Source organism: Ambystoma mexicanum, chromosome 12 (assembly GCF_040938575.1).
Source record: "Ambystoma mexicanum isolate Mex_15411 chromosome 12, UKY_AmexF1_1, whole genome shotgun sequence".
Taxonomy (NCBI): domain Eukaryota; kingdom Metazoa; phylum Chordata; class Amphibia; order Caudata; family Ambystomatidae; genus Ambystoma; species Ambystoma mexicanum.
The window spans coordinates 652,379,878-652,399,347 of record NC_090936.1 but is presented as its reverse complement, the minus strand read 5'-3'; the positions used below and the strand labels follow the sequence as shown (position 1 = coordinate 652,399,347).

Below are 19,470 nucleotides of genomic sequence, written 5' to 3'. Positions count from 1 at the left end.
TGAGCCATTTGCAACGACGACACCACCTCGCCACTTTCCTAACGACAAGAGAAGATCAGCTGAAAGAGTCTTCTTCCTCTGAGATGGTGGGATCAACCAGTTCGCCATTTTCGCCTTCCAGGACGTCTCTTGGTCGAATCGCCCATTCCAAGCACCCCGGCGGCCGGATAGCTAAGCTTCACCACTGTGACTGCAAATAAAAGGAACGCACCTTTTAACCGACAAACTCCGCGGCTGGTCTCTCCCCTGGGCAGTGCAACGACTCCACGTTTCCTCCTCGACGAGATCTTCTCTTCCCCTGGTCGAAACCACGAACTGCACCCGCTACCAGGAACAACTGCCACCGCTGGAACTTCCTCAAACATAAAGATACTGTGTTCCACCTGGCCTCCCTTTCTACGGTTTGCTAAAGGTGACCCTTAAATCCTTGGCTTTCCAACTGGGTTGGCCCCCAACCCAACCTCTTTTGAACATTTTTACAAAGACTTGAATGCATTTCTAAACTGTGTGATCTTGGGCACATTCCACCTTGCTCCATTTAAAGTGGACCTGGCCTATGAACTTTGGCTCTTCAGTAGACTCTTCCTTCACTAACTTGTTTTGGTCTTAGAAAAGTGTTGGGAACTGTTTTATTTTCATGACCTGCCTTTTTCTCTCCCTTTAACTTAATTATTGGAGTGCCATCCAAGTTACGGGCTCGCATCTGTTTTTACAAATAGTGGTGTTTTGACTTAGACTTGTCTAATAATTCTTAAGGGAGGTGTGTATACTTTTCTGATTGTGTTTGAACTTGCTTTGATTTATAGTGCTAGTGTATTGCCTTAAGTGTGTGTTAAATAAATAATTATATACTTTTGATACCAAGCTCTGGTCAGTGTTTGCTTGCTCTACTGTGTTTTTAGCCCTATTGTGTATCCTCTGTATACTGCCCTATTCTTGAGAGAGGTCTGACTGCTCAGCCAGAGCTACCAGGTAAATCTGGGTGGTACAGACTGCTACCAATTGGGTTTACTGCTTACTCCTGTAGTCTTAATCTTCTTGCAGTGGTCCCCAAGGGAACTGCACAGGATTCTGCCTAACAAAGGGGGGGATTCACGTCTACCCCTACCTGGACGATTGGTTGATCAGAGCGCGCTCTCCCGAGCAAGTCCTGGACATCTGTCCACCGCGTGCCGCTCCCTTCACAAGCTGGGCTTCTCCCTCAACTTAAAGTAGTCCCACTTGATGCCAACTCAGCGGCCCCAGTACATCGTAGCAGTGCTCGACACATCCCTGGGGCAGTGTTTCCCTCCGCAGGTAAGGTCTTGTCACATTCAGCAGATGGTGCACAAGTTTCAACGTGCCCAGACGCTCCCGGCGTTAGAGTTCTTGAGGTTGCTCGGCCTCCTGGCGTCCTGCATTCTTCTGCTGCCAGAGGCCAGGTTGCGGATGAGATCTCTGCAATGGGCCCTCAAGCTTCAATGGTCCCAGTCCTCCGGCAGGTTGTCGGACGCCGTTCAGGTGCCGCCCTCAGTTGCCCAGGACCGTCTGTGGTGGGCCATCGAAGGCAATCTGATGAGGGGGACTCCATTTTGGCTGCCCTGGCCGGAGGTGACGATCGTGACAGACGCATCCCTCACGGGATGGGGAGCTCATGCCAACGAGCTGACATTCAGCAGTCGTTGGTCTCCGTCAGAGTCCAGACTCCATATCAGTCTGTTGGAGCTGAGGGTCGTCCGGCTTGCCCTGAAGGCTTTTCTGCTGACTGTGCGAGGGAAGAATGTCCCGATTCTGACATACAACACAGTGGCCATGCACTAACTCAACAAAAAAGGGGGGGGGGGGGGGGGGCGAGGTGTCACTTCCTTTGTGCAGGGAGGCGATGCAGCTCTGGTTCTGGGCCATCCAGCAGGAAATTTCGATCTCAGCAGTTCATCTGGCTGGAGACGAAAACGAGACGGCGGATGCTCTGAGCAGGCAGAGCACGATCTCTCACGAGTGGGAGTTGGCTCAGGAGATTCTCCTGGAGATCTTTGCCCTTTGGGGGACCCCTCAAGTGGATCTCTTCGCTTCCAGTGTCAACTGGAAGTGCGGAAGGTTCTGCTTGCAGAAATTTCCTCCAAAAGGAGCCTTAGGAGACGCGTTTGTGGTGTAGTGGTCCTTCCCACTGCTGTATGCGTTTCCTCCAGTCCCCGTCATCCTGCAAGTGCTGCGGAGGTTACGGAGGTTCGGTTCCCGGATGATCCTCATTGCTCCGGCATGGGCCCGGAGGACGTGGTACCCAGACCTTCTCGACTTGTCCATCTGCCCTCCACGTCATCTTCCCTACCGAGACGATCTGCTCTCACGGGAGGGGGGGGTCAGGTTCTCAATCCAGAGGTCAGATCCTTCAACCTTCACGCTTGGCTTCTGAAAGGTTCAGGTATAAGGACTGGGACCTCCCTGAAGACGTGATGGAGGTGTTGCTTTCGGCCAGACGGCCGGCAACAAAGTCCCTTTGCCGTTGGAGTAAGTTCTGCGACTGGTGCAGGGTTCAGAATGTGGATCCTTTTTCATGTGACATTCCTGTTGTTCTGTCATGTTTGGCAGAAACCTGTGCAGTTCCCTTAGGGACCACTGCAAAAGATTTAAGACTATAGGTGTTTGGCAGTAAACCCACTTGGTAGCAGTCTGTACCACACAGATTCACTTGGTAGCTGTGGCTGAGCAGTCAGACTTCTCTCAAGAAGAGTTAAGCAGTATGCAGAGTATACAAAATAGGTACAGAGACACAGTAGTATAAACAAACACTGACCAGAGCTTTGGTGTAAAAGTATATAATTATTTATTTAAAAACACACTTGTAAATCACACTAGCAAAAAAGAGGTAAGTAATTTCAGCACACAGTCACTATCATATATATATATATATATATATATATAACCCTATTCACTTATTAGACAAGTCTTAGTGAGAAACACCACTTATTTTCAGACAGAGGTGAGCGCTTAACATAAGATGACACTCTAATAAGTTGTAAAGAAAGGGAGGGGAAAAAGGCTGAGTTAAAGAAGCACACAGGTTTCAATACTTTCTCAAAGAACCACAGTAAGGCAGGATAGGCAGAGTTCTACTGGGGAGCAAGGAAGTCAATTGCAAGGCCCACTCTTGGAGAGAGCAAGCAGAAGGAGTCCAGGTTCACCAGTGGGGTTATGCCCAAAGAGTCTTTGTAGATAGTTCGCACAAAAAGAATGAAATTAAAGGCAGGAAAAGTTAGCTAGGTTGTTGCAGGCCAGCCCAGGTTAGAAAGTGGAGGCTTTACTGTCACCCCGAACGATCTGTCGCAAGGGAAGCCAGGCGGACACGGTACCTTAAGTGTGAAGGAAGCTCCAGCGGGGGCAGTTGTTCTTGGCAGCAGGTGAAAGTCGGTGTTTCGTCCAGAGGAAGAAGAGGTCTTGCCGTGGAGGAAAGATGAAGGTTGTTGCACTGCCAGGGAAGAAACCAGCCGCAGAGTTCTCCGGTTAAAAGGCACTACCCTTCTCTTCGCGGTAGTGGTAAACCGTAGTATTCCGGTTGCCGGGGTGCTTGGCACGGGCAAGGCGGCCACGAGATGCTCCAGGAAGGTGAAAAGAAGGCGAAACTGGTTATCCCCACCAGTCAAAGGAAGAAGACTCTCCGGACTGGAGATCTCCTCTGTCGTCGGGTAAAGTGGTGAGACGGTTCAGCAGGGCTCCACCGGTGGTGTCGTTGCAGGTCGGCTCAGCTTCTTCCTCCTCGGATTCTTAGGTCCTGTGGCGACTTCTGAAGTTCCAGTCCCCAAAGCCCTGCTTTTATGCAGCACACCCCCATTCACTCAGTCTAGCTGTCAATCAAACATGCTAAGTGGTGAGCCGGCCGGCTCACCAATTGGGCCAATCACACAAGAGTGCGACTTGAGTTACCAAGGTAACTCAGTCCAGGGTGCCTAAACCCCCTCCCACGCCCCCTGTGGTACCCAGACAGAGTGGCACCACTTTTGGAGGCTTCTGTGGAGAAGCCCGCCAAAAAGTAGAACAAAGGGCTCGGCTCGGGTTGAGTCACAGAAGAGAACACAAACGCCATTTTAGAATCGCGTTCTGGCAAAAAATACCAACCGGTGAATTAAGATTAAATAAATAAACCGGCGGTATGTTCGAGGCTATAAGAATTAAATAATTAAAATTGGTAGCCTCGAACAATGGGAAAATCCCATAGAGATATATTTGCGGTCGAATATAAAAAGTAGTATCCACTGCCACCAGCCAAAACTCGATCAGGGGGGACGGAGACGTGCCCACTCGAACAACAGACCCCGGGGCAATCGAATTGCCCCGACCAGTACGTCCACAATATGATGGTTTGTAGTGGTTTCTGTTCATAATTTGGGACTAGTAAAGCCAATGGTGACTTTACATGCCCTGGGAGACGGTAGTCAGTCCCAGGGTATGGAATCTATGTTGGGGGGCGTCGCTACGACATCCCTGGGTTACGGCACGGAGGGTGCTGTGTAACCCACATAAAAAAAAAACACGAGACCCTATGGAGTAAAAGACCCCATAGCCCATAAAACACATGGAAAGTGAAAGGAACACCTCAAATCATGTCTGAGTGGGAGCAAAATAATCTCACTCTTAGTAGGAAAGAAAAAAATAAACCCCAAAAATCCAGCAAAGCTGCTGGGGGACTCACTAGGTTTGGGAAATTATCATTACAGAGAATTCTCCCTAACATGTCATTTTTGCTTTCTTTAGCCCAAAGGGACTTGCAAAGGGGTGCCATTAAAGGTTACCTGGCGGTGCTGTCCATATTTAAGCGCTCATCTGAGGAGTGTTCTTATTTTAAAATTCCTTTAATTTCTCAGTTTCTGAAAGGGCTCACTAATGTGTTCCCTCTGTCACCTTTCCAGGAGCCCGGTTGGGATTTGAACCTTGTTCTCAAGTTTATAATGGGTGCTTCATTTGAGCCTTTACATTCTTGTCCTTTGAGACTGTTAACCCTTAAAACTGTATTTTTAGTGGCAGTCGCTTCCGCTCGCAGAGTGTGAATTACAGGCACTTTCAGTTAAGCCACCCTTTACTGTGTTTCATAAGGACAGGGTTGTCCTTAGAGTTCGTCTTTCCTTTCTTCCGAAGGTGGTGTCGGAATTTCATTTAAGCCAGAAGGTTGTTCTTCCGGCATTTTATCCTCCTCCGCATCCTGGTAAGGAAGAGGAGATGCTCCATAGGTTAGATCCTAGGAGAGCTTTAAGTTTCTACATTTCACGCATGTCCCGGGTCAGAGTGGACGATCAGCTCTTTATTGGTTACGCTGGAAGGCGTTTGGGACAAGCTGTGACTAAGCAGACTTTGTCTAGATGGATTATCTTGACAATTTCTGAATGTTACCGCTTGGCGGGTAAGGACCCTCCGGTAGGTTTACGGACCCATTCTACTAGGGGTGTGGCTGCCTCTACTGCTCTGCAGAGGGGTGTTCCCATTTGTAACATTTGTGAAGCAGCCACATGGGCCTCTGTCCATACTTTTGTAAAACACTACTCCCTGGATTCTATCCATGGGCAAGATTTGGCCTTTGGCAAGGCAGTCCTCTATTCTGCAATTTAATTAGGCATTGTAAAATTCTAAATTCTTTTCCCACCTCCATATGTTGGTACTGCTTTGGGAGTCTGTCATAGATCTGGAATACGTCGGAGGAACCAATCCCCTCGAAGAACAAGTTACTTTCTTACCTGGTAACGTTCTTTCGATGGGATGTTCCGACGACGTATTCCACATCAAACCCTCCCAGCCTGCCTATCTACAGAATTTCTTATGCAATTGCAGCTTACGTTTCCGCAAGGCTTTCTGTAGTCAAACTGGCAGAAGATTGGTGCCACACGTTCTGGGGAAAAAAGTACAACTGAGGCTAGGGGCGTCGTGCGTCCTACTTATAACATCCGGTGACGTCGGCTCGACAGCGGCCCTCGAGGACAGCGTAACGACGTCATTGACGCAGACACCGAAAATTTTCCCTGTGGTGATTTCCTGTCATAGATGTTGTTCTTCGGGGCTCAATGTTGGACCTTGTGGGGTCCCAGTGGACATGGCTTAAGGCAAAAGGGCTTTTTGTGGCAAATTGGGGCTCCTATCCTGGGACTCCTCTACCTCTTCTGACTCCTGGCAAAATAGAGCTAGACTCTGAACCGTCATCCTCATTGTCAAGTTCCACATTTCTTGTGTTAGTGGGTGTTTTAGGCCTACTACCTAAACTTTAATGATTCAACAGCCTTGTAATCCACTCATTTTTCTTTCATTTTTCTTTTCTCATTTACTGTAGGATTACTGACTTTACACATTTCTTTCAGTTGATCTGCTGTTAAATTGATCAGGGCTTCCTGACTGAAGTTATCCATATTTGGCATATTACAATTGCTTTTCTGATGGAGCTTACCCTTGTGGGGTTTAGTTGAACACAAGCAAAGCAAAATATTCAATGTAACAACTCTACAATAGATCCTTACCGCCTGCCACCAGTGTTAGGCAAGATTGTATGTATTAACCCTGTGGGAGACTACACCAGCCTTGTCCTCTTGGCAATAGTTAACCCAACCTTTGGTATATGCCTGTACTACACAAGGTGGTAGAGTGACTGAGCAACCAGGCTTATCTCAAGAGGGGTCAATGTGAGCTGTAGGGTTATAACATGAAGATTCACAGTGACATGCATTCAAATAACACTTAAACTCAAGGTTTTTTGATTAAATAATTATTTTATTAATTTAGGTCAGTTTTAAAATAAGCCTTCTTTAGAAGGGAGCAATATGTAACACTTATATATACTTCAACAATACACTCCCTCAGTACAGTTAAGTAAGTAGATACCCTTTTGGGATGGCACACAGACACTTCTACACCCTTGGGTGACTTCAATAGTTAGGACACTGCACATTAATATATCACTTTTCACACTTAAATGGTAATACTGAAGTTATGGCAAAAAGGAAAAGGTTATGGAAGGAAATCATGAGTTTCTCAAACAGGTGAGCTCTTAAGAATCCCCAATGCAATATGGGTTAACCCTTTCCCAGCTATACAAGTAAGGTATGTATTTCTTTTTGAGGGATAGACAAACCCAGTCAGAGGGTAAGAAGAGTCTTCGGGGAGCCAGGACAGCCAATGTTAGTTGAGCAAAGTCTAGGGAAGCTGAGGCACTTCTTGAAGATATGCAAAAGTCTTGCACAATGTTAACGAGAGATTTGATGTAAAAAGAATCACTGTTGGACCACAAGCTGGGAGGACTTTGAAGAAGCAAAGATGCAAGCAACTCTGCAAAAGGCAGCCAATGCAAGTCGCAACTGAGAGCAAGCAAGCCGCACATACAAGCACCCTTTAGTTCACAGTACCTTAAGTCTGAAGAAATGGTTCCAGCTGGCTTCTGTTCCTGTTATAGGTCCTGCAGATCCTGTTGTTCCGGGGCCGCAGTTGTGGGGACAAAAGGGAGGACATCTGGGGACTCCTGCACTACTACCGCAGCAATTGGCACACTCAAGATCAGCGGCACTTCGCAGTTTCAGCCTCTCGCAAATAGCACAACCGCATTTCTTGGACACCTTGTAGACTTTCCTTGCTTCTGGGGTCCAGCACTCTGTTGAGGTGGCTCAGGCTTGGTTAGTCCTGCTTTGAGGGAATCTGGAAGATCTTCCTGGAACTCAGGTCCGGCTTAAAGGCGATGCACTCAATTCTGGTGTTCCTGGCCCTGCAACAGTGCTAGGGAGAATTCTCAGAAATGTGCTAATTCCCTTCTACCTTAGAGACCCCCAGCACTTTTTCTGGACTTAATGACTTTTCATTTTTAACCTGACGATAGAGACCTTTTTTCCCCACTCTCATGCATTTTTGTTTAATTTGAACTGTTTCTTTTGGTTTTGGACAAAAGGTGCTGAAGGGGTTACTTAGTATCATCTTTATCTAGTTTCTCATGTAACATTTTTTTTTACCCTTTCTACAATTAATGGTTAGTGGCAGTGGTTCAGTTTTTACTACCATTGAGTGTTTTTACCACAGGCTGCAATTGTAGCCACAGTAAAGCACCCATGGTTCCCATTTTGTCAAAATGGCACTGGTTGTCTTTTTTTTCGCCCTTCCTTGTTGAAAAGGTCCTTCTTGAGATTTACTCTGCGCGCCAAACTAGGTTTGGTCCCTTTTTGTTCATTTTGTCTTTGGCGGTATTCAGCAGTGAAGCCTGCCTCTGTCTAGCAGGGGCAGGAAGTGAGGGAGGTTTCCGAAACTCCCTGTGCTTAATTCCCTTGGTTACAGGAATGCACCCAAAGGTGGTTGGCTGGCTGTCCTTGGAGTACAGCCACCCAGCTGTGTGATTAACAGCTAGGCTGTGAATGAATGGGAGAAACCTGCTTCTCCAGCATGGGGTCTGGCATGGATTCACATGCTCCTGAATATTCCCTGTCGTCAGGCTGGGACTCCTCAGTAAAGAGAAAATCAGTTTGTTTCATTTCTGAACTGTCTTTCTCATAACAACCAATCACTGGGCCCTGGGTCATATTGCCCCTAGCCAATGACTGCCCTCTATAGCTAAGCCCCTCCTCTGGCAGCCATCTTCTGATTTTTACTGCACATTCAAGTGTTGGGAGTCCTTGTTTTTAGCTCACAAGCTTTTATGGCGTTTTTCGCTTTTTGGAAGAGATTTACTCTATTTTCTGGTCAATCAAGCACCTGTGCTCCATCGATCAACCTTCTGATTAACGGGGACCCGTTTTCAGATTCTTCAGTGCCCCTCCAGGGCGAATTTCATTGTTTCTTCGTGATGGCTTCCAGAAGATTCTTCAAGGCCTACACTGTGTGGATCATGGTGGACGAGCAGGATTTCTGCCCTCTTTTCAAGCTTTTTACCGACTGCAGTCTGCGGAATGTTTATATGGGCGATAAACATTCCCAGTGCTTCTACTGCCTGCACCCAACGCACAATGAGGAGGTTTGCATTTTGCTGTGAGCTTTCAAAGCGCACGTTGAAGGATAGACGTAAGCGGCTGGAGGAGTGGTTGCAGGCCAAGGCCCCTGCCCCGGGTGCGTCCCAGGGGCATGCCTCTCCTGTGTCCTGGACAGCAGAGCAGGCATCTAAATCCTTTGAGGGCACCCCCCCCATGAGGGTACAACAAAAGGCCAAGCACTGTGTATGCTACCGTCGGGAGCGCCGTTGCAGTGGGCTCCTCGACGGCCAGTGTGCGTCAGACGTCTCCAGCTACTTGTCAACAGTCAATTCTCAGGATCTTCTTCCAAGAGGAAGTCGGACCATCCGTGCAAACTCAAGGTGGCCCCGGAGACGGCCAAGGAGAAGTCGGAAGCCAGCCTGCCCTTGACGGAAAAGGGCAAAGGGGACCGAGGCTCTTACCCGCCCCCTAAGGAGAAGGCCAAGCAGGACAAGGTGTCTGGGACAATCATGAAGAGCAAGCAGGACAAGGAACCGGTCCTGACCATGAAGGCCCAGGTACACCCGACAAAGGTTCCGGCTTCCATCGAGGTGGTGGTGGTGGTGGCATCCCTTTCGAAGGCTGCAGGGCGCCTTTCCGAAAGGCAAGATTGTCCCTCCCTGCCAGGAGGGAGTCTTCATTCCTGTCCATTGAGAAGACCCCAGAGAAGATCTTCATCTCCCCGAGACTGTCCCATCTGGATGTGAAGAAAGGGTTGGGGGGGGGGGGGTCCGGAGGTCCTCCAACGCACAGATATCTCCTCCAAGGAAGAGCTTGTCTACATTCAGACCATCCCGGAGGGCGATGGTGACTAGGGACATGTCGGGATCTCTCCCTATGACAAGGGTGCCGACGAGGGCGACTGACGAATACCGGAGAGGAAGGCGACTGAGAGCCTCAGGACGACGAGGGCCTTGGTTCTCTTCTGCGCCCCAGCTTCCTATTTGCCCTCCGCCTCAGTTGCCCCGTAGAGACCACTCAATGTACATTCTCTCTACTCTGCATACTCTGGTATCTGAGATACAGAAGAGGATGCAGGCGGCCCTGCCCGCCGCTCTGGTAATGGTCAACCCTTTGGCAACGGGGGAGCCGCCGGCCAAGAAGAGGAAGAGGCACCCACTGCCTCCTTGCCACCCTTTGCTGCCCTCTCCTCCCCCGAAGGATGAGACAGATCCTGACACGACAATGACAGGCACAGACAGTGGGATGGGGGACCTCCCTTCGCCTCTGCCCAGATCCTCCCCGCCGGACGAGATAGGCTTGTTCCATGCAATGAGCTTCAGAGCTCTTCCAGCTCACACCAGAGGAGAAGGAGGGCTTCTTATACCAGTGCCGCGAGGCAATGAGAAAGACCACTCTTTCAGTCCCACTCTTGGATGACATTTGGGACGAAGGCCTGTCGCTCATTAAGAACCCTTCTACTGTTCCAGCAAAGAGGGGCTGCCTAGAGAAGAAATACAGGCTGCCAGATTGTGTGCCCAAGTTCTTGCGGGCCCAACCATCATGGACTCTGTAGTATCTGCAGCAGCCAAGAAGTCGCCGTCGGGCGCTTCCTCTTTGGCACCATCCACCCCTCCTGACAGCGAGGGGAAGAAGTTGGATGCTATGGGACGACGAGTTATCAACTCTGTAGCGATGACCATCAAGGCCACCAACGCCCTCACTATCGTAGCGTGCTACGTTTGGGAGTTGTGGTTCAAGCTTGCACCCCTGCTGGACTTCCTCCCTGACGACAAGAGGTCTGAGGTGTTGGAGATTCTGCAAGAAGGCGAGGTGGCGTCGGAGCACGCCATCACGGTGGCCACGGACATCGCCGACGCGTGTTCTGCCAGATTGGCAACAGAGTTTGCCTTCATTGCTGTGGCTGGCTCAAGGCCACCAACTTTCGACAGGAAGTTCAGATGAGGGTTTTGCACAAGCCCTTTGATGGAGATAATCTTTTTGGGAAGGCTGCAGATGAGTATCTACAAGCCATCAAGGTGGACACGTCTCCCCGTTCTTAAAAGGGTTACGGGGGGGGGCTCCTCTTCTTCCCACCAACCCTCCTGATACTTAGCCCAGGAGACCAACAGGGGCCGCTCCAAGACCTTCGGAGGAGGATACCGTCGTCAATGACCCCAAGTCGGCCCGTCGACCTCCAAGCAGGAATGAACCGGCTGGGACGTCGGGCCCCCACCCGTGCTTCCCGGTGGGAGGCCGGCTGGCGAACTTAGTGTGTACGCTGACGATCTCCACCGACCATTGGGTGCTGGACGCTCTCTCCCAGACACTCCAGAATTCCAACGGAAGTGTCCCCAAATACCACCGGTGGCCAGGCAGGAAAACCACGTCCCTCAACTACTGTTGGAGGTTTGGGCCATGCTGGAGAAAGGGGCGATAGAGCTAGTTCTAAAGCGACTCTGGGGCTCTGGTGTATTCAAGGTACTTCTTGGTGCGAAAAAAGACCGGGGGCTGGAGGCCCATCCTCGACCTATGGCGACTAAACAAGTACTTAAAGTCTCAAAAGTTTTGGATGGTCACCCTTCAACAGGTGTTCGGACAGCTGGAAGGGGGGGACTTTCTGTCGTCGTTGGACCTGGAGGATGCATACTTCCCCATCCACAAGGGACACTGCAAGTTTCTGCGCTTTGTCCTTCAGGGGAAGCATTACCAATTCAAGGCCCTACACTTTGGATTTAAGTCGGCACCCAGAGTCTTCACCAAGTGCCTTGGCGCCGGTGGCTGCCCATCTGCCACTGCAAGGGATCCTTTTCTACCCTTACTTGGACGACTGGCTCATTAGGGCCAGCTCAAGGACCATCGCCGTCAACCCCACAGCGAGTACCGTCCGCCTATGGACGGATCTGGGGTTCTCTGTGAATTATGCAGAGTCTTGCTTGACTCAATCGCAGGAAATGCTGTTCCTGGGATCCCGGCTCAATACGGTGTCATGCTTGGTCTCACTGTCGGAGGAGAGTGGCAGCCATCCTGGGCAAGGTGCAACGGCTGCTCTCTCGCAAGATCGCCACGGTGAGGGCCATCAAGTCTCTGCTCGGCATGATGTCGTCATGGCTTTATCTGATCCGGCTCTGAGGATGTGGCCACTGCAGGAGTTTCTCGACACCCATTGGATTAGGGTGTCGGCTCTCGACGAGGGGTTCCGTCGGGTGAGAAGGTGGTGGGCGGTGTGCTCTCATCTGACCGGAGGCGTGGATTTCCAGGCCCCACCACATCAGGAGAAGGTGACGACGGACGCCTCCCTGGAAGGATGGGGAGCCCACACCGGAAGTCTTCACGCCAGAGGCCTGTGGCTGCCGGAGGAAAAGATGTTGCACATCAACGTTCTGGGGCTACGGGCGGTGTTTTGTGCCCTCAAATAATTCCTGCCGTCCCTCAAGGGCAAGGTGATGCAGCTCTTCAGACAATACCACCACAGTGTTTTACATCAGAAAGCAGGGGGGCACTAGGTCCCCTGTGCTCTCCAAAGAAGCACAGGAATTATGGCATTGGGCCGTTGTTCAGGGGATGTTCCTCATCCCGTTTCATCTGGCAGGAGTCAAGAACACGGTCGCCAACTCTCTGAGCAGGGAACTTAGCTCGTACCAAGGGTGGGAGCTTCAACAGGACCTAGTGGAGAACCTGTTCCGCAAATGGGGTAATCCCCAGATCGACTTGTTTGCGATGGCGACGAACACCAAGTGCCGGAGGTTTGCAAGCAGGTTTCCCCAGCAGGGGAGCATGGGGGATGCATTCTCATTCCCTTGGGAAGGCCTCTTTCTATATGCGTTCCCTCTGTTGCCGTTGTTACTTCGAGTTATCAGTCAACTCAAACAGTCCCTGAACCTGAAGGCCTGGCTCATGCAGCACTAGAATTCGGTGGCTACTTTCACCCGGCGGACTGCAAGGAAGTTCTCGCCAAGGCTAGAGCATAGTCTAGTCTAGTGTGAAATGCTACGGACTGGAAGAGATTTGCAATCTGGTACCATTCCCAGAAGATCGACCCACTGAGGGTCAAGGCCCCTCAGGTACTTCCATATTTGCTGTTGGCCAAATCAGGTCTGGCCCACCCCTCCAAGGTTCATCTGGTAGCTATCTCCCGCTACACCAGATCCCCAGGACAACCGTCATTGTGGGTGCATCAATCGGTCAAGGAATTCAAGGGACTATTCTGCTCGTTCCCGCCAGTGAAGGCTCCGCGTGGGAGCTCAATGTGGTGCTTACTAGGCTCATGGGACCTCTGTTCGAGCCTATGCATTCTGCACCTCTTGTTTTTGGTGTGGGAAACGGCTTTTCTTGTTGAAGGGGGTGTGGGGCGAGGGAGATCCAGGCCCTCTCGTGTAAACCATTTTACTTAGCTTTCCATAAAACGAGGATGGCGCTGCGGCACACCCCTCCTTCATACCCAAGGTGTCCTTGGATTTTCCTCCAAACGAGCCCTTGGTGGTACCTGTGTTTTTTCCGACGCCTTCGTCGCCGTCTGAAAGGACTTTGCACTCGCTGGATGTGGCTCGAGCGCCGAAGTTTTATTTGGCCCGCACAAAGTTTCCGGAAAACCTCTCAGCTCTTTGTGAACTTTGGTCCTGTGAACCATGGGAAGGCCCTCTCCAAGGCTTCCTTTTCCAGGTTGCTCTCTGGTTGTATCACCCACTGTCACCAGTTGGCAAACCGACCATTGCCTGGCAACCCGAGAGCCCACTCTACCAGAGTGATCACTGCTAGAACGGCATACCTGTCTGGTGTGCCCCTGCTGGACATCTGCAGGGCTAGTACGTGGAGGTCGATGCACACCTTCACGAAGTTCTACTGCATAGACAGAGATTCCAGGGAGGAGTCCAGAGACGGCCAAGCAGTGCTGCGCAACCTGTTCGCTTGAAGGTGAGCCTGGTGAGGAGGTAAGAGATGCTTAAGTTGAACCTTGCCAACTCCCGTGTTTGTGCATGTGTGTACTGCTATGTATTCTTTATTCATGAGCATGTGAATCCATGCCAGACTCCAAGCTGGAGAAGGAACAAGTTACTTGCCTGTAACTGCTGTTCTCCAGCATGGGTCTGGCATGGATTCACATGCGAACCCTCCTGCCTACCCCTCTGCGGCTCTTCTCTTGTTCCTACTGCCACTTTACCTGCTACCAAATCTGAAGATGGCTGCCAGAGGAGGGGCTAAGGTAGAGGGGCAGTCATTGGCTAGGGGCAGTATGACCCAGATCTCAGTGATTGGTTGTTAGGAGAAAGACCGTTCAGAAATTAAACTGATTTTTTGTTTACCGAGGATTCCCAGCCTGGCGACGGGGAATATTCATGAGCATGTGAATCCATGCCAGACCCATGCTGGCGAACAGTTACAGGTAAGTAACTTGTTCCATATAAGACGAGGTCTTTTGCTTGGGAGGTAGTCGACCACTGGACGAAGAAATCCGAAGAAGAACTTGGAAGAGATGCCTGCCACAACTCCTGGACCGTTGGTTTGCCTGGTGAAGCCCTGCTGCAGTGCTGAAGCTCAGAATTTGCCTCGACTAGAGAAGCCCTGCAAAGGACGACTTCTCCGCTTGGGTTGATGTGACCAATCAACCCCAAGACAAGCTCACCTGGAAATCCTCTCGGAGCTGGCTGTACTTCTGCTGCTGCTGCAGGAACCGATTGCCAGGGAGAGGAACACCAGAATCGAGTGTCTGTCTTTGTCGGACCAGATCTCAAGGAAGATCCTCCAGACCTTCAGGAAGCAGGATTGACCAAGCCTGTGCCACCTCAACATAATGCTGGACCCCAGATGCGAGGAAAGTCCATAGTGGTATCCGAGAACCGCAGTGGTGCTATTTGTGAGAGGTGTGAGAAGCTGGAACCGCGAAGTGCCGCTGACCTACAGTTTGCCCATTTCTGCCGCCGACCTTCAATTCGTAGTGCAGGAGTCCCCAGACGTCCTCCCTCTTGTCCCAACAACTGAGGCCCAGGAACACAGGAGCTACAGAACTACAACTGGAACAGAAGCCAGCTGGAACCAATTTCTTCAGACCTAAGGTACTGTAAACTAAGGGGTTGCTTACCTCCTGTTGTGTAGCCTTCTAGCTCTCAGTTGAGACTTGCCTTGGTGGCTTTTGCTGAGTTGCTTGCAGCTTTGCCCCTCTCAAGCCTCGCAGCTTGTGGCCCTACACGGATTTCTTTTTCTCCAAAGACTTCTAAAACCGTGTGCAAGACTTTTTACTTAGATTCAAGAAGTGCTTCAGCTCCCCTAGACTTTGCTCAACTAACATTGGCTGTCCTGGCTCCCTGAAAGGCTCTTCTACCTCTGACTTTGTGCTTTAACTATCCCTCAACAAAAGTCACACATTCTATAACTTGTATAGCTGGGAAAGGGATAATTAACTTTGCATTGGGGGTTCAAAAGTACTTACCTGCTTAGGAATATGTGTTACCCTTTATTCTATTCCCTAACCTTCTCCTTTTAACACCAAACTCAGTATTGCTCTATATGTACCAGTGATATATCAATGTCCAGTGTCCTAGTTATTTAAGTCACCTCAGGGTGTAGAAAGTCTGTGTGCCAACCCCAATGGTTATCTACTGATTTATTGAAACAGAGTGTGTATTTTTGAAGTATATTTTTGTGTCGCATATATTGCTCCCTTCTAAGAAGTCTTATTCCAACAGAGGGTTAAATAATTGTTTAATCAAGAAACCTTGAGTGTAAGTTAATTTGAATACTTGTCACTGTGAGTCTGTTACAACCCTACAGCTCACATTGACCCCTCTTGAGATAAGCCTGGCTGCTCAGTCACTCTACCAACTTGTGTAGTACATGTTTATACCAAAGTCTGTGTTAACTATTGCCAAGAGGACAAGGCTGGTGCAGTCTCCCACAGGGTACTGCATACAATCTTGCCTAGCAAGCAGCAATGGAAGTACAGGCAGCAGAGAGAGGGGTTCCAGTAGAGTTCGTCTTGGGGCTGATTGATCCCACCAACCCAAGGTGAGAAGTCGTCCTTTCCGGGATTCTCTAGTCTGTCGAAATTGGAGCGTCAGCACGGCTTCACTGGACAAACCAATGGTCCAGGAGGTGCAGTAAGCTTCTCTTCCAATTTCTTTCTTCGGTTCCTTCATCCAGTGGTTGACTCTGCCTTCCTTGCAAAAGACTTTCACCAGTGAATCTCGCCAAAAACCAAACAAAGGGACCAAACCTGGTTTGGTGCGCAGAGTAAATCTCAAGAAGGACCTTTCCAACAAGAAAGGGTCTGAAAAATGAAGACTGGGGCAATTTTGACAAAATGGGCACCCATGGGTGCTATACTGGATCTGCGAACGCAGCCCGCGGTAAAAAAAACACAATGGTAGGGAAAAAGTAAACCACTGCCACCAGCCATTAATTCTCAGTAGAAAGGGTAACCTAAAATGTTACATGAGAAGATAGACAAAGGGGATACTAAGTAACCCCTCCAGCACCCTATTGTAAGACATTGTGTGTTGGGTCTATAAAGAGAAAAATGTAAGTAAAGTCAATTTCACTTTACTACTCTTGGAAACCGTTCTCCAGAGAAGGTATTTTACACTTGGCAGAAATCCAAAGGATTTCCCTGTGAAACGGCAATGAGGGTGCTTTGTGTCACAATGTAAAAAGATGATACCTATGGTGTTTGTCAGACTCCAAAAACCAAAAACTGTGTTCAAATCAAATAAAAATGCAAGAGAGTGGGGGAAAATGTCTCACTTTCTCGAGGATATAAATTTAAAAGTGCTAAATTCCAGCAAAAGAGCTGGATGTCTCTTAGGTAGAGGGGAATTGGCACATTTCCTAGACTTCTCACTAACCACCACAAAATAATGTACAATAGACAAATCAAATTTGACAGGAAGGAGTGAGCTTCTTGCAATGGCGTGGGTTTGAGTGACATTTTGACCAGGTTGTGGAGGGGCATAAATGGAAACGTCACCAAAGCCAATATATGGGTGGACTTGCATAGATTAACGACAATCAACATGGCCATTGAGTGCAGATAGGCGGTACAGCCATCTGTTGGGACTGTGACAATGACGGATTAAGTGCTTGAGTGGAGGCAGAGAACATGAGGGAGGCAGGCTAGAGGGGAAAAATGCTAGCTAGAAGGCAGATGAGGGGTAGGTTAAGACGGTAACGCTCAGGCAATGAGGTAGGCTTTTATCTTGTTTTTGAACAAATTGGTGTGGACTGTTTCTGAGATGTCCTGGGGAAGAGAATTCCATGCAAGTGGAGCAAGAATAGAGAGAGTGGAAGCGAGAGGAAGCACCGGGAGGGCTGGGTCCCACGAGTGTAGTCGAAGAGGCAGAGCAGAGATTATGAGAAGGACAGTGTGCATGATGCACACCATTTGCGATTGTTTGATCTGCTAGATGCATGTTGAGTACCTACTGGACAGGAGTAGCATGGTTGTTTCTTTGAGATGAAGACCGGTAAGCCGGTGTAGATCTAGTGCTTTGATCGATAAGTTCCACACAGTAGCAACGTGGTTGTAGTGGAAGATGTACTTCAGTTGAGGTAGTTATTTGTTCCTTTAACAGCAGCATTTCAGACAGGATATCTCCTTTTTTAACCATGCAAGACATGTCCATCTGTAACTGATCACTTTATTAGTTTGCAGTTTATTCACTGATTTGGTCCTGGCACGCTGTAAATAATCCCTTTTGATACATTGTTTCCCGCACCCCTTCTCTTGAAGTTGAGTGATGAAGCAAACTTATGACTCTACATTGAAGTCCCTTATCACCGCTTTTGTCTTTTCCTATTGTCATGCGAAAAATTAATTTTTGGCAACAATTAATTTGTTCCTACGTATTTTTAGATTGTGGAAGGAATGAAGTGCCACCGTTGGAGCATTGAAAATATTGCCTTTGGTTCAGGAGGAGCACTGCTGCAAAAGTTAACAAGAGATCTGTTGAACTGTTCGTTCAAGTGTAGCCATGTGGTGACCAATGGCCTTGGGGTATGTTGCTTTATAAAATAAAAAAATCACAATGCATTTTATAATGTCTTTGTTCATCAGACATATTGTATATTGGATGGGTGTTTTTTCATGCCATTAATGGAATGTGTATCAATCTAAATTGTAGGTAAATGTCTATAAAGACCCAGTTGCTGACCCAAACAAACGATCAAAAAAAGGGCGCCTATCTTTGCATAGGACCACTTCTGGTGACTACGTTACTCTTGAAGAAGGAAAAGGAGACCTTGCGGGATATGGACCAGTATGTATTTTCATTGAATTATGCCCTTTACTTCTCTGTTTGACATTTGAATAAAGATATCTAGAACATTCTAACCCCAAAGATTCCAGGTTTTTATATTATGTCAAAGATGCATAAAAAGTCCATTGGATCGGGTCTGGGTCAATTCTTAAACCCCTATGTTTATTTATCACTTTATAAAACCCTTTGATCTACAGATCCCTTCATGCATCTAGGGTTCTGGTAATGGGATTATGAAGCTTGAAGGAAAGGATTTGAATCTTCTCCAGCATGGGGTCTGTCATGGATTCACATGCTCATGAATATTCCCCTTCGTCAGGCCGGGAATTCTCGGTAAAAGAAAAAACAGTTTCACTTTCACTCACAAACTGTCTTTCTCCTATAAAGCAATCACTGAGCTCTGGGTCCTACTGGCTCGGCCAATGACTGCCCTCTCCCTAAGCCCCTCCTCTGGAGCAATCTTCAGATTTTTACCATCAGTTTGTCGGCGTCTCATCACTCCTCAAGGGCAAGAATCGTCGAGTTTCATCGAAGATTCAGGAAGGTCATCGGGCCTACATGGCACGCTGGACCATGTCGGAGGAGAAGGACAGAGGTCATCTCTTCAAGCTCTGCTCCAGCTGCGGATTGAGGAATGTGTTTGTGGAAGACAAACACGTCTCCATCTGAATCACAAGGAGAGGGATTGCGAAATTTGCCTGGGATTCACCAAACTCGCCATCAGGATCGGCACAGTAGATTGGCGGCGTGGCTAAACACCAAGGTCTCTACCCCGTGTGGCAAGCAGGGGCATGCTTCACTCAGGACCGGTTGGTCCGAGGAGCGGGCTTTTAAGTCCTTTGAGCGCGCTCCATCCGCGGGGGCCCAAGACAAGGCCAAGCACTGCAAGTCTGTTTCCGTCGGGGTCGCCGCACAAGAGGGTCCAGCGACAGGCAGGGCACGCTCATTGTCTCCATCTGCATCCATCTTCAGCCATCGCTCCATCTCCTCCTTGAAGAGGTAGACGGGTAACCCCGGGAAGTTGCGGGAGAAGCCAGAGAAGGCCAAGGCACAGGGCAAGGTGTTCGACCTGCCCCTGAAGGCCCAGCTAGGTCAGGAGAAGTCGTCCTCGACAATCAAGCTGGTGTCATGATCTCTGCTTCCAAAAGGTCAGGGTTTTCCCACCTCCCTTGGAAGCAGATCCATAACCCAGGTTCCGAGTGCCAATTGGGACCTTTTGGACCCAGTCCTGGCGCCAGTGGCACCAGGCTCATAAATATGCCCAGTCCCAGCGCTGGAAGCGCCGGGCTCATAATGCTTGGGTGGACTTACCTGCAGCAGACCATGCTGCTTACTTGCCTGCCAGT

The 19,470-nt window shown here is 49.2% G+C and overlaps 1 protein-coding gene across 1 annotated transcript in view; it reads left to right on the top strand.

The window, feature by feature from the left end:
* The window catches only part of NAMPT (nicotinamide phosphoribosyltransferase), a 559,899-nt gene that overhangs the window by 429,876 nt on the left and 110,553 nt on the right, over window positions 1-19,470 (top strand). Inside the window, exons 9-10 of the mRNA XM_069629129.1 lie at window positions 17,722-17,862; window positions 17,990-18,124. Of these exons, the coding sequence (XP_069485230.1) occupies window positions 17,722-17,862; window positions 17,990-18,124 (276 nt within the window). The remainder of the gene's footprint in view (window positions 1-17,721; window positions 17,863-17,989; window positions 18,125-19,470) is intronic.